The 21796-nt window shown below is 42.5% G+C and overlaps 2 protein-coding genes across 14 annotated transcripts in view; one reads left to right on the top strand and one right to left on the bottom strand.

The window, feature by feature from the left end:
• SEPTIN10 (septin 10) overlaps positions 1-11825 on the bottom strand; it is a 57106-nt gene extending 45281 nt beyond the window's left edge. For 3 of the 13 annotated variants that reach the window (XR_013389240.1, XR_013389241.1, XM_077914836.1), the window contains exon 1: positions 10949-10967. Coding sequence is in view for 1 of the 13 variants with exons in the window: in XM_077914826.1 (XP_077770952.1) it covers positions 11669-11695 (27 nt within the window). In the remaining 12 variants the exon portion in view is untranslated. Of the gene's footprint in view, positions 1-10051; positions 10072-10695; positions 10809-10948; positions 10972-11668 lie in introns of those variants that run through there. The other 10 variants (XM_077914833.1, XM_077914834.1, XM_077914832.1 and 7 more) reach the window with 7 other exon arrangements.
• Positions 11826-12188: 363 nt separating this feature from the next.
• SOWAHC (sosondowah ankyrin repeat domain family member C) lies at positions 12189-16598 on the top strand. Its single transcript, XM_077914824.1, has one exon. It carries the CDS (start codon positions 12344-12346, stop codon positions 13964-13966), a length of 1623 nt encoding a protein of 540 aa, XP_077770950.1. The 5' UTR covers positions 12189-12343; the 3' UTR covers positions 13967-16598.
• Positions 16599-21796: the final 5198 nt, after the last annotated feature.

Below are 21796 nucleotides of genomic sequence, written 5' to 3'. Positions count from 1 at the left end.
TTTAATTAGAAATGGGAGGATTTTATGTTTATTATAGGATAAAATACCATTTCTAATTGTGTCATTTTTTTAATAACACTGCAAACAAACTTCCCTTTTGTGGTATGCTACTTGGATCTCCCTTCTAGCAAGAACTTGCCCTTTGGTTACAAAGAATGCAGTTGACAGCCTTCAGCTGCAGAGCCTTCACCATCTGTACAGTATTCCACCCAAGACCACTCCTCCCTGGCAGCCCCTAGTGCAGGACTGAGCAGTGAGGGCGTCAGGGCCTCGCCCCTTCTGTGCTAGGTAGGCAGCCCTAACAGGCAGTCAGAGAGCTCTCTATTGGGTTGGCCCAGGCTCTACCAGACCCGCATGGCCTCTGAGGCTCTTTCCACCAGGTTCTAGCTTCCCAGCTACTTTCCTTTCATAACTGTCTCCAACTGCATCAGAGCCTGAAGGCTTTTCCTTTCCAGTCCTGCTTCCCCCCCTCTCTTTCACAGGCATTACCTCCACTCCCTACCTATACTACCCCTAATCTACCTCTAACACTCTTAACTTCACCATCTACTTCCTGGAGGATCCAAAGGGACATACCTGTATAAGCATTAGTCATCTCATACATTTAATAATTTCCTCATGATAAATTCCTAAAATATAGAGTCACTGGTCAAAGGTATGAACATATTGCCAAACTGCCCCTTTAAAAGGCTATATCTATATGTTGGCAAATTGAACACCAATAAAAAATAAATTTACAAAGAAAATAAATAAAATAAAATAAAATAAAATAAAATAAAATAAAATAAAATAAAATAAAATAAAATAAAATAAAATAAAAGGCTATACCTGCTTACATTTCCAAAATCAGTCTGTTCAAAAAAAAAAACAAAAAAACAAAAACAAAACGTGTATGTTCATTTCATTATATAGTCATCAATACAGGGTATTAACACTGTTTAAGTGTCAATTTGATACGCAAACACTGGCATCTTAATTTGATGTCCAGTATTTTAACCTTTTTTTTCAGCATATTTTCATAAACCATCAGTTCATGTTTTCCCCCCATCTGCCCATCAGGGTATCCTGTTTTGGCTTCTCTTAACAAAAGCTGTTGGATATAACTCTGTGCTTGTCATGGGTATTACAAATATCTTTTCCTGATTTGTCATTGGCCTTTTCAATTTTCAAATAGTCCAATCTATCAATCCTTTCCTTTATGGTTTCTTTCATAAATGTAAAGCTTAAATTTTTTTTTCACACCCTGAAGTTTAAAAAAATGGATCTAAATTTTTTCCAAGTTCTTTTAGGATTTTATGTCTTACATATAAGTTTCTAAGCCTTCTAAAAATTACTTTCTAACACTGTGTGAGTCAAAGCAATTGGGCTTTTCCCCAACATCCTTTTAGCCTACTGCTCCATCAAGGGACAGCAAAGTATATTCAAACATCTATAGTCTGTTTTAGAGAAATGCATCCCCAAGGGAAAAATCAGAATGCATGAATGGGCTAGAGAGACCAATCTGACACAGCGAGGAGAAATTCCTGAAGGACTAAGAGTGAGTGGCTTGCTCCCCCTGGGGGTGGGGTGGGGTGCGGGATGTCAAACAGTTACACAGTCATCAACTGGGCAGCCAATTCATGCGCTGAGTGGGAAGCAAAAATAATGATCTTCTAAGGTCTCTTTCAATTTAATTTTATGACTGTGTACCTATGAGCAGGCAATGAGGAAAAAGTATGTGATGTGTTGGAGAATGAAGAATGAGTCATGGAAACTGAACGCTCAGACAAAGGGAAGTAAGGAAAGGCACAACAAAACTGCTAGTTGATGTGAAAAGGCTTCTTGGAACAAAATTTCAAGGCTTAATTTAATGAAAAGTAGACAGCTCAAATTTCTGGGAGAGGGGGTATGTTCCATGAAGACTAGGTGATAAAAAAGCCAATCATATTTCAAAAATCATTTATTTAACCCAAGAAAAGCAAATAGAAAAGGAGCTGAAGAAGGAGGAAGGCAGAAGAAACTCATTAAAACAACTTAAAATTGGGATCCCTGGGTGGCGCAGTGGTTTAGCGCCTGCCTTTGGCCCAGGGCGCTGATCCTGGAGACCCGGGATCAAATCCCACGTCAGGCTCCCGGTGCATGGAGCCTGCTTCTCCCTCTGCCTATGTCTCTGCCTCTCTCTCTCTCTCTCTCTCTCTCTCTGTGACTACCATAAATAAATAAAAATTAAAAAAAAAAACTGACAAGGAATATCTGAGGAAAAAAAGAATACTGAGGAATCAGTGTGAGGACTATCAATACACAGTTTTTCATTTGTTCCACAAATACACGGAATACTTACTAAAAGGCCTTCCATTTTCAGGACAGAATAACAAACCTCAGGCACTGAGGATGAAAGGTGAGTAAGTCAAGTATCTTTGCAATTTAAATTTTAGTACAGTGAAGAACAGATAGTCCTTCAACTTATAGACAGGACACAACAGTAGCTCAGGGTATAATGAACCCTGCATGGTCAGAGAAGACACTGCCAAGAGAAGGCTTGAGCAAAGACTTGAAGGAGAAATCCAAATATTCCTAGCAAATGGGAAAAGAAAGTAGAGGAACTGATGTGTGCAAAAGCATGCAAGTATACTTGGAATGACTGGAAAACTGCAGTAAGCTCATCATTTAAGCCATTAGGAGGCCTAAGGTTAAGTGTAAGGACAGAAGAGGTGAGCATAGACAGGGCAGCAGGGGGCTGGACATCCATTCTGCCTTAGAGTGAAGCCTTGCCCACTTTCAGATGTCTTGACCTAAGGTGATTTGGTGGATATTACTGTGAGGCAGGAAAGAAAATGAGATAAATCAGCACAGGTTTGATGCAATTTTGCAAATAGAGTTTAAGGTTCCCATGGGCACTCTGGATCTCTCAGGGAGAGTCTACCTAATCACCCAAATCTTTAGTTTAAGTATATAACTAATCTTGGGTAACTTTTACATGATTATTAAAAATAAATACAGTGGTAAGTCCCATTTCTCTTGAAGTTTCCATTGATTCTCTACGACTGGAATTCATCCATTCTGGTAATTCTTCCACATTTTAGAGCACTAAAAATTTAGCCCTACTCAGCCATTTAGGCTTACTTTTTAGACTGAATGTATTACCCATAACAGGCTGCAATGTAGAAGGTAGTATCCTATTTTTTGTAAGTCAGAAAAGGCTGCAGTGTAGAAGGTAGTATCCTATTTTTTGTAAGTCAGAAAAAGAAATGTTTAAATAAAAAAGGAAAAAGTTGTGTATACATCTACATTGAAATACTATGGGGAATATTATTATAAAAATTGGAAGAAATTATGAAAATTAAGAGAAATAATATGATGTGATATTAAATGGCAAAATGAGACATTAAGACTGTACTGACACCATACTTGCAAGTTATTTATGCATAGGAGCAAGCATACACAGAGTCTGATTCTTGGAAGGAAGAGAATATTACCTTTTTTTCTTGATATCAATATTATTACCTATGTGAATTTAACAAAGGCTAAAAGAAGAATATAAGTATTTTTCAAATATCTGTAAAAATGCATCTGTTCAACAGATATGTATTGAGTGACTACTATGTTCCAGGAAATGTCCTGGGTACGGGGGAAGGATAACTTAACAAAACAGAAAAAAGTCCTGGTTACCAGGAAGCTTCCATTCTAGTTAGGGGAAGACAGGCATAAAGCATATGCTGTGATAATAGAGAATAACACATGTAATAAAGAAAAACAAGGCAAGAGAAGGCAACAGGAAATGTGAAGGTGGTACAGGAGAGGAGGTGCCATTTTGGTTTTGTTTTTAAAGATTTTATTTTTTTATGTAATCTCTACACCCAACATGGGACTTGAACTCATAACCCTAAGATCAAGAGTTTCATGCTCTACTGACTGAGCCAGCCAGGTGCCCCAAGGAGTTGCCATTTTGAACAGGGTGGTTAGGGAAGGTCTAACTAGAAAGGTGATCGTCTCGACCTCAAGGAGTTAAGGGAGCAGAGCAGGAAGCATATTCCAAGCGGAGAGAATTAACCAGAGAATTAACCATTTCAAAGATCCTAAGGCAAGTGTTGCTCTTGTGTATGAGGAACAGCAAGGAGGCCAACCTGGCTGGTGGCTGGAGGGCTGGAAGGGAGATGCAGAGCAGTCACAGAGAAATGAAGTGCCAAATTATGTAAGGACTGGTTTTGAAGGGTTTTTAGCATACGAGAGATATTTCTTTTTGCATTAAAAAGTTTGCTTCAGCTATTATGTTGAAAGTAGACTGAAGAATGGCAAGACAGAAACAAATAGACTGGTTAAGATCCTAACTGTGTTAATCCAGGAAAAGAGATCATGGCAGAATACTACTGGTGGAAGAGGTAAAATGTGATTAAATTCTGGATCTACTTCAAAAGCAGAAGCAATAGGATTTGCTGAAAGTTCAATATAAGATGTGAGGAGATATGGAGAATGGTTTTAAAGTTTTTGACTTGAGCAACATTTTACTAGAACTGGGAAGACAACAGAATGAGAAGGACTGGGGAAGATCAGAGTTCTTTTTGGAACATAATAAATTGGAAATACGTTTTAGACACTTAAGTGAAGGTTCTAGGTAGGTAGCTGAATAGACAAAATGAGAATGCAGGCATCTCTGGATCACAAATAAACATGCTGAAGTCATCAGGACATGGCTAGTAATCAATGCTGTGGGAAGAGATGAAATCACCCACAGAACAAAGGTATTTAGAAAAGAAAAAGGATCACAGAATTGACCCCTTAGGGAATTCCAACATTTAAAGGTTGGGAAAAAGAGGAGCAAGGAGTCTAAGTGATGGAGAAAGATCAGCCAAAGAGAATGAAAGAAATCCAGAAATGTGTGGAATCCTGGAAGATGTAAAGAAAGCCTTTTGGGGAGGAGAGAGTATGTCACTATCATTGTTTTATGTATTGTGTGTGGTTGTTTTCAGGCCACAACAGCAAGAACTGCAGAGTTGTGACAAAAACTATCCGGCTTAGAAAGCTGAAAATAGTTACTGTTTGACCCTTTAAAGAAAATGTTTGCCAACTCTTGATCTAGAAGAATTAGAGGGCAAATAATTTAATGAAGAAAATGCAGTACAATTTTCAGGCAGCACCAAGGCCTCCAGAGTTCAGTGGTCATGATGTTTAAGTGAGACCACTCAGCATGATTTCCCTCAATCTCATTCAGCTGTAAGGAGAGTGAAGTCTAGGGATAGTGTGTGTGGTTTTTGCCAGGGGAGAATGATGAAGCAAAGAATGGAACTGAGGCAAGGAAATGACTATACATGTTATGAGGAAGGACTTAACAGCTGGGCAAAAATAGGAGAGGGCATGGGGGATATGAGGGAAGGGAAAAGGTAGTAAGTAGGAGCAGGAGATCCGGTCAAAGAATTGTGGGACTTGGTACCCAGGGGAGTAACCAGGCAAACTCCACAACCAAACAGGTATGGTTAGAGTAGAATGCCTGGAGGGGCTGAATTTACTGGTCATAACAAGGTCAAGGTTTTTAACCACAAGGAGAGGTGAAAGCAGGGGACTGAACATAAGATCATTGAAGAAGAGGCCAAAAACTGAAAGGCAAGGTACTGAAAGGATAATCTATGTGGAAACTGAAGTCACCATAATTACCAGACGTTTAATACTGGAGATCACATGGAGCCAGTAGGTACACCATCAGGCATAGAGGGAGATGAAGGTAACAAAGACAGGTGTGAGCACACCTGAGGATAGCTGAGAGTCAAAATGGAGACTATTTAGGGAGGAGAGGAGAATGATCTGGATGTGTCAAGAGGACTACTGGAGGAATAAAATGGTCAACTATGACACCTCCAAGTTTCATACTACAAAGGGTGTCCATTAATGACAGGAAGCCTTGAAACACAGTTTCCACAGATCCCCTCTGGGAGAAGTTTGATCACATGTAAAATTTTAAAATATTATTATTTTGACTAAAATAACAAATTCTAAGGAAGGCTTCATCCATCTTAACCCAAGAAGAGCAGTGGGTGGAACTCTCTAGGGAGCTGTGGAACAAGACAAAGGCAATAAATAAAAGAAATTTGTATTATTTTTTTTTTTTATCCACACTGATAAAGAGGAGTATCATATGTGAGGATGCCCTTTCTTCTCTAGGGTAATCCTTCTGCCCCGGGCCATACTCTCCTTTGGTACTATGGCCTCTCTCTGGCCCTGCAGGATTTGACCACCATCTATCCCTCTCTCCAGCTTCATCTTGATTTTGATGCCCTCCCTTTGGACATGTTTTCAGACATGCCAAAGCTCCACCCCCTCAGGCACTTTACAACTATCATTCCCTCTGCCTGGATACCCTTTCCATCCTCAGTCCCATAAAAAATAAGTTCCTCCTTTCTAAGAGCTTAGTGGAGAGGAGGCAGCTAAAGAAAGAAAGCCGAGTGTGGTCAATGTTTTGAAAGAACAGAGTGATGTGATCCAGAGCAGTCAAAGGGGCAATGGGGGGAGGAGGGAGGGGTAGAGTTCCAACAAGGTGCAAATGCAATTAAATGGAGAAAAGAGTCTTTTTAAAGAATGGTGCTGGAACAACTGGACTCTCATATGGAAAAAAAAAAAAAAAAAAGGAACCTTGTACCATACACAAAAATTAACTCAAAATAGATTGTAGACCTAAAACCTTGTGGCCTTAGCTTAGACAAAAATTTCTTAGCTACAACACCAAAAGTGTGATCCATAAAAGAAAAAATGATAAATTGAAATTAAAAAGCTTCTGCTCTTCAAAACACTATCAAGAGAACAAAAATACAAGACACATACTTTTTTTTTAAGATTTTATTTATTTATTCATGAGAGACACACAGAGAGAGAGGCAGAGACACAGGCAGAGGGAGAAGCAGGCTCCCTGCAGGAAGCCTGATGCAAAACTCGATCCCAGGACCCCAGGATCACGCCCTGAGCCAAAGGCAGACACTCAACAACTGAGCTACCCAGGCACCCCACAAGACACATACTTTGATGAAACATTTGTAAGTCATTTACTCATAAAGGACTTATATGAGAAATATACATATACTTAAAACTTATACAACTCAATAATTACATAATTTAAAAAATGGGAAAAGTTTTGAACATATATTTCACCAGGAATATAAGGATGGCAAATAAGCACATGACAAGATGCTCAGTATCATCAGTCATTAGGTAAAGCCAAATAAATCACAAGATATCCCTACATACCTATCAAAATGACTTTTAAAAAAACTGACAACACCTGTAAAGATGCAAAGCAACAAGGGCTCTCAGTCACTACTGGTAGTAATGCAAATTGGTACAAACATTTGTTTGTTTCTTAAATTAAATACACATCTACCATTCTACTCAGCAATCTTACTCCTAGGTAACAACCCAGATGAAAAGAAAAAATATATTGACATATAACCCTGTATGTGAATATAACCAGTAACTTCATTCAAAACTGTTAAAACTAGAAACAGCCCAAATGTTCCTCAGATGGAGAAAGAATGAACAAACTCAATTATGACACATCTATACAATGGAACAGTACTCAGCAATAAAAAGGATCATGCAACATGGACAAATCTCAAAGATATTCCATTCAGTGAAAGAAGCCAGCTCAAAGGCTATGATAACTCCATACATAGGACACTCTGGTAAAAACAAAATAATAAGGGCAGAAAACTGACCAGTGATTGTCAGAGATAAGGAAGAGGACTACAAAGAAGCACAAAGGAATATGGGGTTGGATGGTGATAGAACTATTCTACATCTTTGTGGTTGTGGTTACACAACTGTTTGTGTTCATCAAAACTCTCAAAACTTTATACTACAAAAGTGTAAATTTCACTATACTAAATTATACCTTAACAAAAAAACATAATTCACAAAGATATAAAAAAATTTTCTAACTAAACATAAGTAATCAATACATGGGAAAGTAGTAGCTAACAAAAACTTAGAACATCTGAGGATAGGATGATTATGACAACATATTAGTAAGCAGCAATAAAAAGTAAGTATACACCAAAACAAGCAAATGCGAAAGGAGATTAAAATATTTTCTCCAAGTTACAATTCAGCATTAGGTTCTTTTGGCTCTCAGAGTTATATAGAAATGATAGATTATATTTCTTTTCTATGCAACAGAATCTCTGTTATTATATGACAAACAGTCTATCTTCTCCCAAAACAGAGAGCCCTAGAAATGATCTCAAAGACCCATGTCACAGTAGAGAAGAGCTAACATGACATCAGCATAAATGTATGGCTTAAGAAGGCTGTTCAAATTAAGTGCTTATGGTGGCAACAGATGCAAACTGCTGGCACACTAAGTAACTGCCAAAGCCCTGTACAGGGGCCTGGGACAAGGAGGTACAACGACAACATGAACAAAATGAGAAATCTGTGTCTCTCATGAATAAATAAATAAATCTTAAAAAAATAAAATAAAATAAAATAAAATAAAAAATAAAATAAAAAATAAATAAAATAAAATAAAATAAAATAAAATAAAATAAAATAGTAGGAGATCCCTGGGTGGCTCAGCAGTTTAGCGCCTGCCTTCAGCCCAGGGTGTGATTCTGGGGTCCTGGGATTGAGTCTTGTGTTGAGCTCCCCGTATGGAGCCTGCTTCTCCCTCTGCCTGTGTCTCTGCCTCTCTGTGTATGTGTGTGTGCGTGTGTGTCTCTCATGAATGAATAAATAAATAATCTTAAAAAAAAAAGTCTGACTTCATTTCAGCTCAGGTCATGATCAGAGTGGTGAAATAAAGCCCCACAGCAAGCTCAGTGGGGAGTCTGCTTGTGACTCTTTCCCTCCCTCAGCCCCTCCCTCTGTTCACACTCTCTAAAATAAATAAAACCTTATTTTTTTTTAATGGGTCATAAGCTTAGATGTAAAACATAAACTATAAAACTATTAGGAAAAAACCTAGACTTATGCAGAGTTCTTAGACTTCAAACCAAAAGTATAATCCATAGGGAGGAAAACTGCTAAAACAGATTTTGTCAAAATTAAAAACTTTTGCTCTGCAAAAGAGTCTTTTAAGAGGATGGAGGGAAAAAAAACAGACTGAGAGAAAACATTTGCAAACTACATATCAAGAAAGGACTGGCATTCAGACATATTTTTTAAAAAGAATAAGAAACCCTCGGGAAACCTGGGTGGCTCAGCAGTTGAGCATGTGCCTTTGGCTCAAGGTGTGATCCCAGAGTTCAGGGATGGAGTCCCACATCGGGGTCCCTGCATGGAGCCTGCTTCTCCCTCTGCCTGTGTCTCTGCCTCACTCTCTGTGTCTCTCATGAATAAAATATTTTAAAAAACTATTTTAAAAACCCTCTAAAATCAACAATAAAAAATTCCAGTTAGTAAATGGGCTAAAGAAATGAAGAGACATTTCGATGAAGAGAATATGCAGATGACAAGTCCATAAAATGATCCTTAGCATCATTAATCATAATGGAAATGCAAATTAAAACCACTATACTGGTCACACATACATACATACCTATCTGAATGTCTAAATAAAAAATAGGAACACTAAATGCTCATGAGGGTATGGGGAGACTGATCCCATCTACATTGCTGACGGGAATGTAAAATGGTACAGAAACTCTGGAAAATAGTTTTTAAGTTTCTCATCAAAACTAAACATGTAACTGCCATGTGACCCAGCAACTTATCTCCTAGGCATTTATCCCAGAAAAAGGAAGACTTGTGTTACATTCCCTGTAGCTGTACTGGAATGTTTATAGCAATGTTATTCATAGTAGCCCAACAATGGAGACAACTAGGTGTCTTTGAAACAAAGTGTGGTACATCTATCTCATGGAAAACTATTCAGCAACTAAAAGGAGCAAACTAATGACACATGCAACCACCTGGATGAAATTCTTCAGAGAATTTTGCTCCGTGAAAAAAAATCCAATCCCCAAAGGTTATGTGATTATTAAATAAACATTCTTGAAATGAGAAAATTATAGAATGAAAAACAGATTAGTGGTTATCAGGGGTTACGGAGGATGTCGGGTAAAAATGAAGTGAATGTGGTTTAAGTGGCCACCTGAGGAACTCTGTGGTGATGGAAACTTCTCTCTCCTCCACGGTATCAATGGCAAAGTCTTGGTTGTGCTCTTGTAGTGCAGTTTTGCAGGGTGCTGTTACTGAAGAAAACTGGATAAAGGTTACAGGGGATGCCTGTTATTTACCAACTGCACCACTGCATCTGAATCCTCAATTACCCCAAAATAAAAAGGTTACAATTAAAGGTAGCCGTGCTATTGCAAAATGAGCACAGCGCTTAACAAGAAGGTCCAACACCAATTAGATGAAGTACTCTGCCCAGGTCTAATTCTGCAGATTACTCTGAATCCGTGTATGAAGCACATTTTCCTCTCCTACACACACGCAAAAGAAGTGTAACACAGTTCAGACACAAGCACTCGGATTTCTCCAAACACGGATTTCTCCAAACTCTGCATAAGTCTAGGTTTTTTCCTAATAGTTTTATAGTTTATGTTTTACATCTAAGCTTATGACCCATTAAAAAAAATATAAGGTTTTATTTATTTTAGAGAGTGTGAACAGAGGGAGGGGCTGAGAGAGCCAAAAGTAGAAAGTGACCTGGCCTGAATCAGGAGGAAAAACCCTGGTCCTGGCTCTACCGAGGAGGAAACCAACTGCGCTGACCTCCACAGGTCCTCTCACCTCTCAGGCTGCAGTCCCAGCTCCATCCTGCAGGCCAAACTAATCTAGGAAGAGTGCTTACAGCAAGAGTGCCCAATCCTTGTGGTCTCAGGCCCCACAGAGCTCCCGCTAACCTGGAGTGGAACCAGCAATATTTACAGCATTAGTAAGTAAAGGACACACATCAGCCCTCCGAGAAGCGAGGTCCTTCCACATCGTGCAGTCCCTGGAGAGCTCCACGTCTACTTAGAAAGAGGTCGAAAAGGGCAAGTACCTGGCTGCTATTGTCATGAAAATAGTTGTGACCACAGTTTGAGAACCGACGGAATCTATGCATGTAAGCGGTTGTACAAGTATGAAACACTGAACACATCACTCCCATACGTTCTGCTAACGTCAGGGCGCCAAGGACACACACACACCCGAATCCCACCGGCGGACACGCTGGACCCCGCAAGCGCGGTCCGGGAGAGCGTACGACTGCGCTCAAGGGCTCCGCGCGGCCAGGGCCGTTACCAGGAGGGACCACGCTCCCTGAGGAGCGGGGGAAGCCGTGCCGACCCCTCCGGGGACTGCAGACCGAGCCCCGGCTCCCGGCGGCCACCGACCGCCACGCTGCTGCGGGAGGAGGAGGAGGAGGAGGAGGAGGAGGAGGGGGGGGGGGCCCGCTCCCCGAGGGGTCCGCTCGGGCAGAGCGCTCACCGGGCCGCGCTGCAGCCGGACGGGGGGGGAGGAGGAGGAGGAGGAGGAGGAGGAGGAGGGACCCCGCGGGGTCCGCCGGGGCGGGGGGGCCCGGGAGGGACTGGGCAGCGCCAGGCCGCGGGGCAGAGCAGGGGCAGCCGAGCGCGGGCAAGCAGGGGCGCGGCCCGAGCCTCGGCGGAGGAAGCGAAGTCGGGCCGGGCCGGGCCGGCGGGGCGGGGCGGGGCGCTGGGGGAGGGGCAGGGGCAGGGGCAGGCGGGGCGCGGAGGGGCGTGAGGGGTCGGCGGGGACTCACCGGGTGCCGCGCCACCTCAGAGGCCATGGTCCCGAGCCGGAGGGCTCAGCCCCGGGCCCGCGCGCCGAGCGTCCCGACCACGGAGGGAGCAGAGGGGGGCCGGGGAGGGTGGGACCCGCGGGGCGGAGGCCGGTGGGGCGGGCGGGGCGGGCCTCCGCCGGGGGGAGAGGCGGCGCGGAATGTCCGGGGAAAGGGGAGGAGCCAAGCCCCGCGGCCTCCGAGACGCGGGGGCGCAGAGCCGGGGGGCGGCGGCCCCGCCGGGCAGGACGCGCGCCGACAACCGCGCCGAGTCGCCGCGCGCGCGCCGCGAGCCTCCCCCGGGAGCGCCCGCCGACGTCTCAGAGAGCAGCAACCCCACGGCCGGCGCGGGGCCGCCGGAGGAAGCAAATCTCAGCCAGCGGGCAGCGGCGAGCGGGACCGGAAGGGGGCGGGGCGGGCGCGGGGCGTGAGGCGGCGGGCGGCCCGCGCGGGGACCGGAAGTGGGCGGGGCGGGGCGGGCGGGGGCGTGTCCGGCCGGGGTGCGGCCCCAGTCGGGCGGCGGCGGCGGCGCGTCCCGCCGCGGACGTCCGGGCGCGGAGCCTTAGGGCCCGGCCGATTGGACGGTGGGTGGGTGAGCCGCCCACGGAGATGGGGCCGGGTTGAGCCTCCGCCGCCGGACGAGCAGGGTGGCCAGGGATGGAGGGGCCCGCGGAGCTGAGCGTCGAAGCGGTGCTGCGCTTCCTCCGGGAGCGCGGGGGGCGGGCCCCGCACGCCGAGCTGGTGCAGCGCTTCAGGGGTGCCCTGGGCGGGGACCCCGAGCAACGCGCCCGCGCCCGCGCCCGCGCCCGCTTCAAGGAGCTGGTGAACGCCGTGGCCACGGTGCGCACCGACCCTGCCGACGGCTCCAAGTTCGTGCACCTCAAGAAGAGGTTCTTGGAGGGGGCCCCGCCGGACCTGCCCCGCGCCGCGGGGACCGCAGAGCCCGCAGAGCCCGCAGAGCCCGCAGAGCCCCAGGCCAGCCGCGGCGCCCCGCCGGAGGTCCCGGACGGCGGCCAGCGCTCCGAGGCGGCGTCCCCCGAGGCGTCCCCGCGTCCGGGCGGCGGGCCGGGCGATGGGGGGCCGCCGGGCGTGGACCGCGAGAGCGGCAGCGGGCCACCCCTGAGCGCCGGGGCCCGGCCCAGGCACCCGCGGCGGGACGCGCAGCCTCACCCCCGGGGGCCGGGCCCCGGGCCCAGCGAGGACCCCGCGCCCCCGCCCCCGCCCCCGCCCCACGGCTGCGCGGAGACGGACGCGGGAACCGCCCCCGGGGGAGTCGGCACACCGAGGCCGCCCCGCCAGAGCCTCCGAGACCTCGTGATGGGCAGCTCCCCGCAGCTGAAGAGGAGCGTCTGTGCGGGGGGAAGCAGCCCCGGGAGCTCCTCTGGCGGAGGACGCGGCAAGGGCGGGGGCGACTCGGACAGCGCATCTGTCGCTTCTTCGTCTGCGGAGGAGGAGAGCGGCGGGGGCTCGGTGACGCTGGACCCTCTGGAACACGCCTGGATGCTTTCAGCCTCGGACGGCAAGTGGGACAGCCTCGAAGGCCTGCTCACTTGCGAGCCCGGCCTGCTGGCCAAGCGGGACTTCATCACCGGCTTCACCTGCCTGCACTGGGCCGCCAAACATGGCAGGCAGGAGCTGCTGGCCATGCTGGTCAACTTCGCCAACAAACACCAGCTGCCAGTGAACATAAACGCCAGGAAGAGCGGAGGCTACACGGCCCTGCACCTAGCTGCCATGCACGGGCACGTGGAGGTGGTCAAGTTGCTGGTGGGGGCTTACGACGCAGACGTGGACATCAGGGACTACAGTGGGAGAAAGGCCTCCCAGTATCTGAGCCCCAGCATCGCGGAGGAAATCAAGAACCTCGTGGGAGCCCTGGACGAGGACGATGGAGACTGTGCCGCAGGCGGCGGGGGTGGGCGCTGGAGGCTATCCAAGGTGCTCCCTTCACACCTCATCACCTACAAACTCTCACACGTCCTGGAGGATGGAGGAGACCACCACCACCACCACCACCACCACCACCACCACTTGACCGACGGATGGGCTGGAGGCAAAGTGAAGGATCCAGGTCGCAAGGCCCCTGGCAGCTCTAGTGGACGAATAAAACCCAGACTCAATAAAATACGCTTTCGGACTCAGATCATCCACACTACACCCTCTTTTAGAGACCCGGAGCAGCCACTGGAGGAGGAGGGGGAGGAGGAAGAGGAGGATCGGGCTCTTAAAGGACACTCATCCTCCTTCAAATTGAGGCCGAAGTCCAATGTATTTGGGTAAAAATAATTTCTTTCAGAAAATACTAGGTTTATTGGTCTTCGGAAATATAATACCAAGTGTACAAGAAACTGAGACTAGAAAAGAAGGTAAATTCTGCATTCTCACTTGGGGCGTTTGAATGGGTGGGAAGAATTCCTTGAACAGCGTTCTGGGTTGTAGTAGGTTTACAGGTGGTTTCATCAAACCTTGCCCTAGGCCCCTTTTCCCCATGCCACCCCTCTGCCCTGGAGTCCCTGTTTCTGAGGACTGAAAATGTATTTAAATTGGGTGTACAGAATGCATGATTGAGGGTTCCTTTGATTTTACCAATACTGGCTGCCATGCAAAATAAGGAATATTGCACTTTTATATTTCTATTTTTAAAAGTGGTTACTCTTCCAAGAGCAACAAAAAAATGCAAGTTGTAGTGAAATTATACATGTGAACAAAACTACATACTGCCCTGATTTTTGGTTTTTTACTTACTGCATTTACCTGCTAAAATACTACTGAAGGTCAAGTCAAAGTTGAAAAGCAAAAATACTATTTAGAAAATAATGTGAATGAAAATAGTATCCTGTTTGTATCGTAAATAGTGCTCAACTATTTTTTTAAAGGAAATTTCAACTTTAATCACTGAACTAAAGAAATAGGCAACATTCTTCATTTTTGAGGTAATCTGTACTGTGGTTTCCTCTTAACTATCTAGTATCAGTGCACTCAGTATTAAGGTACCTTATTAATAGCTACACACGTTTTTATTTAAAGAGAACACTTAACAATCTATGGTACTTCTACTTAAACATTGCCTCTGGTTCTGATTCTCACTAATTTGTTTTGCTATTCTAAAAGGCCAGTTTTAATTCTAGGAATCATATAACCATTGGTTCTATTTGACATTACCCTATTTGATGATGCTTAGATGTGAATTGCCTACAGAAGCTGTCTCTGGTTTAGATGATTAGCAAAAAGTGGCATAAATGTTAATGAGCCTATGCTTCTGTGAAGTAATTATTAAATCAATGATTCTTACATAAGGTACACTTTTATTTTACTAATAAAATACACTCATAGTCTGTGCTTTGTAGCAATTTTGCAAATGTTTCTAATACTAAAGACTTTCCATTTTCCAATGTTTCCTTGAATCTGTTAGAGATGTACAGTGAAGTTATTAAAAGGCTGGATAATAAATCTACCCAGTTAAAAATAGCACTTTATAAAAGGGGAAAAGAGAAGAGATGGGACCATTTCTTTATTTAAATGCTGCTGGCTATTGAATTATTTTGTATATAAATGAAAAAATACCTTTCATTAAAATTACAGAGTTTAAATGTAGTTCTTAATTATATTTCATTCAAATTTGTTAGGGTAAATGTTTATATAATTATTGTAGAATTTAACTCACAAGCATATTAAGTTGACTTGTAACAGATTCAAAACAACATTGTGGGAGATTAATTCTAACAAATCCTTCTCCCTTAGTCTTTTTGGTCTCCTAACTGCTGAAACCTAAGAATCTGCAGCCCATAAAGGTTAAAGAGTGAGTTAACAGCTTGCAGAGTGAATGAACCAATATATAAATCACACAGAACTGCAGAGTTTAGAGAGTTCTAGATCTTTACTTTCCCAAGTGGGAGAAATTTGTACGAAGTTTGTCACACCTTTCTAGAAAGCAATTGAATTTGTTTAAAGACATATCAAAAATATTCACATAAAATATGTAAACTATTATCCATTTGTGTGCCTTTTTGTTTTAGGATTATGGAAATGGGCTATGTACATTTGAGAAGCACCTTTATCCATACATGTGGGTAAGAACAGTCCAATTTTGTATAAACAGAGGTTCCTTGAAGGTGAAAAACGGTCGCTTGTTTGGAATCCTATACACTACCTGTATCTAGTACAGAACAAGCTATATAACTTCTCACTGAGGAATCTTACGTTTCATTGACATATAAAGCTAAAGAGAACTATAAAAAATAGGTACTTCAGAACCTTCTAAATGTTCTAATGGAGTCAATATTAATCTCAGAACATGTGTATTAGTAATAATTGCACAAAATCTATAATTTACTAGATCTTTAGAGATTGAGTCAATACTTCATTTAACCTGCTTTTCACACTAAAGATTTTTAACTTTTCCAATAAAATCTAAGTTTTCAAAAATCATTCCTGAGGGAAACTACTTCTAGCATTATTTGTCATGATGCGCTCGTGTGCAATAAGTATAGCATTTTTTTCTACTTAAACTCTACATTCTTCTTATTTTTCAATTTCCAAATTGAGATGATTAAAAGCAAAGGATTTGTGTAACTTGATTTTGTGGAGTTGTGTCTGCTGTTAATGGAAATATATATGTCAGTTACTTAGATGTTTGTTGATATGAAAATGTGATAGAAAACCCAAGTATGTCCACATGTTTCTTATAGGTACACTTGAAACTATTGAATGTTTGGTCACAGTTCTCTTCACCTTTATGGTATATAAAATGCAGCTAGTTTATACAATGAAAATCTGGTACTATTTTATTCATGACTGAAATCTTAGGAGTCTAGGATGCTAGTCTTATTTTTTAAACAAGTGAAACTTTGGTAGTTTTAGAGTGTATAATTTGTAAAAGTTTGTTTTGTCAAAATAAAAGATTCACACTACATTTTTTTCTCTGAATTGTCTAAATAATTGTAGTCCTTTATGCTTCTTAGCTGTGGTGTTTTGTAGTTCACACAGTGCTTTTTGAAGTTTCCATTTATTTGATCCCTTTCCTGTCCCTTAAAGTTAATAAAGGAATGAAGTTCAATGGCTGTTCAGGGTCATGAAGTAAATGGCAGTTAGTAAGATTAAGATTTAGTGCTTTTCCACAATATATTTTCTGCACTTCAAATTGCCAGATTTTGGCAAAACTACTGTAGTTTGGCTTCAGTGATGGAAGAATCAACTTGGACACCACTACCTTTAAAAAAACAAAACAAAACAAAAAAAACCCTATCGTTCACTCACATACCAGCTAACTGAACCCTTCCTACCCAGACCAGATCTTAAGAAAGATATGGGAATGGAATGTGTTTTTCTATTCAATATCTATTAAGCTTTGGTCATTAAGGAGCTTTGGTTTCCTCACCAAAAAACAACAACAACAACAACAAAACCACAAAAACTTTTATCTTTATTTTAATGAAATTCACCTCTATTCATATGGTAAGGGAAAGTGTGGGAAGCCTTGATGCTCTCCTGGGAAGATCCAATTATTGCTGCTGGGGATTTTTGTTGTCACTCTTGCTTTATGACAACTTACAATATATTTTTCTGTACAACTGAAGGATTGAAGTCTAGTTTCTGTTTCTAGAATGACTTCAAAGTACGTATCTTAAAAGGATTAACTGAACAGTCCACTTGAAGGTATCTTTGTAATTTGTCCTAGTGAAAAACTATATTTTGCTAAATAAATGGCAATTATTTGGAGTTTCCTGGAAACTAAATCCTAAACAATTTTCCTTAATCCTAAAAAATAAATACTCTGGGAACTTGCTGCAAACCATTGTTCCTTTGGTGATGAGTCAGATTTTCATGAAATAATGTTAGAAGTTAGGTTGGAAAATGAAGAAATAAAATGACACTTTGTGAACTCCTTTATCAAGATTCAGCAGTAGAGTTGTTCGGGTCATCATATCCGATTATTTTACTCTATACTCTTCTCCCTAATCTCTTTAAATCTCAGTTTCATTTTAGGAGTGGCTTCCCCATTTAGTTAAAAAGAATTGTCTATTTTTCCACATTTAAATTGATGAGAAATATGGGACAAGTTGCCAGTCTCGCACAATGCCTGGCATGTTGACGATCGTTAAGTGGGTTTGGGTTTTGGGGGGGTTTTTTTAGTGGACAACACTAAAATATTTCATGTTGTTCCATCATATGGATAATTTGAATGGTACACATTTTTGCCAAATGAATAAGGTAAGTAATTTTCATAGGATCTGGTTCCTAAGTCCTGGCCAACCACTTCATTTACAGACCAGCCAAAAGAACAATCTTCCAACCAGGAGGTAAAATCAGCTTTAATAGGATTTTACTTTGGAGCAACTTAAAAGATTTTCATGAGTAAATTTGATTATCAGAAAGTTTTACCTTACAAGTTGAGATTCAAGTACATAATCCCTGAGAGAATCTACTTTCACTGGCTTTAAATATTCTAAGTATTAGCATGTATACAAATGACCACTTTGTGAAAACCCCAAAACCAAAAGAATAGAGAGGTGAAGTTTAGCTTAGAGAACTTTCTAATAAACATTTTAAACATACCATGGACTTCTCAGGAGACACATCACAGCCCTTGAAGATAATTGATCGAGGTTATATGAGCACCTGAGTAGTTAAAGCAGATCTACGCACATTTGTGACTGATCCTGTCTTTTTTTTTTTTTTAAGATTTATTTTTTTATTCATAAGAGACACAGAAAGAGAGAGAGAGAGAGGCAGAGACATAGGCAGAGGGAGAAGCAGGCTCCATGCAGGGAGCTGAAAGCGGGACTCAATACTGGATCCTGGGATCACACCCTGAGCCAAAGGCAGACGCTCAACCACTGAGCCACCCAGGCGTCCTGTGACTGATTCTGTCTTAATAAACATTGCTCTAGAATGTTAGAATCCTATTCATTCTGTCCAAAGGTTTAGTAAAACTGGCCTGACTTTTAAATAAGTTATCCAGTGAAGTAGCATTATACAATTTTTTAGCCCTAATTTATGCTGTTCTGATGAAAGAACCTGGAAGCAGGTGTTAGGATACTCATGGGTTTCTCAGAAGTTTTTTTTTTTTCTCAGAAGTTTTGAATTTAATTTCTATAAATATAATTGAGCTTTCCTGAGATTCATCCAGAAGTTTCAATATTGGTAAGTGTGATCCTTAAGTTTTGTCTCAGTCCATCTGGGCTGCTATAACAGAATACCATAGACTGAATAGTTTATAAACAGAAATTTATTTTTCACAATTATGGAGGCTAGGAAGTTCAAGACCCAGGTGCTGGCAGAGCCCGTGTCTGGTAAGAATCTGCTTCCTGCTTCATGGACAGTGGTCTAGGGGTCTCTTTTACAAAGGCACTAATCCCATTCATGAGGGCTTCATCACCAAATCACTTCATCACCAAATCACCTCCCAAAGGCCTTACCTCCTAAAATCCTGGGGAGGCGGGGGAGGCGGGGGGGGGGGGGACAACATGAATTTTGGGAAGACACAAACATTCAGTCCATAAAAAGTACGTATTCAAGGGGCAATGGTCTGGCTGTGGTCAGCAGTTCAATCCTATGGCTGCATGCGGAGTCTGCACTGAGGAGATTCTAAACCCAGCTAAGAGTTTTCTTTGGCTGTGTGAAACAGTTATTATTTCCAGGAAGCTTACTGTGCAGGCCAGGCAAGGCTTTAAGCACTTTATAAAAAGTGAGCCGTTTTATTCTCCCTGCTCTGTCCCTCCTCATTAGATTCTAGTGTCTCCATTTTATTGATGGAAACACTGAGGTGCAGAAACTGACTATTTGTCCAAGTCTACAAAAGTAGCTGGGAGTAAAGCCTGGCCTTAACCTCAGGCGACTTGGTTCTAGGGCTTGTGGTAAGCACTAGACTCTGCCACTTCTCTGGGAACATAAATTATAGTCAACTGGCCATAAGCTTACAAGACTGCAACCTCATCATGCAGAAAAAAATTCACAGTTCCTGTATAAGAGACCAAACAAAACCACAAGCCCTGATGATTGAGGTGAATACTGACTTTCATATCTGATACTGCTGCACAACAATAAGATGGAAAGTAGATTTTTAGGTGTTTAGTTTTTTCTGTTTTACCTAGGATAAAATTCAGTTGGGTTGAGAAAGATCCTTTTCTTAGCTCAGGATGATAGAGTTGCTAAAATGTATATAGGGTATGGTTAGGTTTCTTTGTTTAGGCTCACCTCCCCTCTCCCCAGCCTCTCCTCCCACTTTGAGCACTAGGCTTTAATGGAAGGGCTCACCGCTTCCACAAAATCATAACATTAAAGGTCAGCCTGAAAGAAAACCAACACATCATCCATTTTCCTTGCCATAAAATTACCAATTTTTAAACAAATGAATCTGAATTTTGAGAACTCATCTTGGAATAGTCATAAACTTGTCTTTGCTATATTATAAAGGGTGATATTTAAATGTTTTAAAGAACGATCTTTAGGGATATTTGCCCTTTGTTTGTAAACTGCTTTTAAAAATGAGTCACTTGGGACGCCTGGGTGGCTCAGTGGTTGAGCACCTGCCTTGGGCTCAGAGCCTAATGCTAGGGTCCTAGGATCGAGTCCCGCATTGGGCTCCCTGCATGGAGCCTGCTTCTCTCTCTGCCTGTGTCTCTGCCTCTCTCTGCGTCTCTCATGAATAAATAAGTAAATAATAAAATCTTTAAAAAAAAATGAGTCACCTCCTACAACTTTGACACCCAGTTAACTACATATGTACTTCAAATGAATAAAAATACCTTGCTTTAATTTATTTCTAAACAAGATTTTATTCATTTATTTAAACAGAGACAGAGAGGGCACAAGCATGGGGAGTGTCAGGCAGAAGCAGAGAGAGAAGCAGGCTCCCTGCTGAGCCAAGAGTCCCCTAAGATGAGAGGCTCCATCCCAGAACCCTAGAATCATGACCTGAGCTGAAGGCAGATATTTAAATGACTGAGCAACCTAGACACCCCATAATTTATTAACTATTTTTATATAAAAATGTAATGTATGCTCATGGATTTAAACAAATGACAGAATAGAACTAGGTAAGGTAAAAAGTAAAAACTACTCATTTCTTCCCATTTGTATTACCCAGTGTAACTCCAACTTAATGGTTCCTTCTATGCTTTCGAGTATTTGACTTTATACTAGCCTCTCTCCTTGGTCTAAAATAGTTCATTCAGTTTTCACTAGATTATATCTAATACAGATATTGAAAAAGTGAAAAAAAAGCTAGTAAACTTTTTTTTCACTCTTAGACTGTTCCTTCAGGTTTCCATCTGAAATCATCTGCAGGTTGCCTGAGAAATGTTACTTGAGATCTCTTCTTTTCCTTTCCTGTTGGGTTGGAGGGGAGTTAGTGTAGTCTAGCCACATTAATTCTCATATTGACTGCTCAGATTCGCTCTTTCCTTATGTCCTTTCATACGTTGCTATCTCTTCTGTTTACACAGAAAATCTTTTTTAAAAAAAAAGATTTTATTTATTTATGAGAGTGTGTGTGCACACGTGCTCTCACATGAGCAGAAGGGAGGGGCAGAAGGAAAGGCAGGAGCAGACCCCCCACTGAGCAGGGAGCCCAATGTAGGGCTTGATCCCAGGCCCCGGATTGTTACCTGAGCCAGAGGCAGAGGTTCAACTGACTTAGCCACCAAAGCACCCCTATATAAGGAAAATCTGTTCAAATTTGGGCTGCATTGAAATTATGCTCTTAACTATGAAGAGATAGTGATTATGAAGTGATAATTATAAAGTGATATTTCGGTAAGTAAATGAAGAGAATAAGGAGTATTTAAGGGAAATGTTGGTAGGTGAAGACTGTAAACCACCGCCACATGTCTTTCATTTAAGGCTAATACTACTATTAGTGTAGGATATTGAAGAGAGAATTCCTGAACTAAGTGGAAAGGTGGACAGGATAAACTTTGAAGTCATTTTAACAAGAAAATTCTGTAATACAGATGCTTTTTCTCAAGCTCCAGCCTAGCTACAGGTCATTCCAGGCATTCATTAATACTGGGACCTATGTTGAAGCAGAAATTTGTTAGCCTAATTTGAGTTTATAAATGGAAATGGATTATATTTGTAACATCTTATAATTCAGATTTTTCTTCAGTT

The sequence above is a fragment of the Canis aureus genome, chromosome 11 (genome assembly GCF_053574225.1).
Source record: "Canis aureus isolate CA01 chromosome 11, VMU_Caureus_v.1.0, whole genome shotgun sequence".
Lineage (NCBI taxonomy): Eukaryota > Metazoa > Chordata > Mammalia > Carnivora > Canidae > Canis > Canis aureus.
Note: the sequence above shows the minus strand (reverse complement) of the source record. Positions and strands in the feature narration are given on the sequence as shown.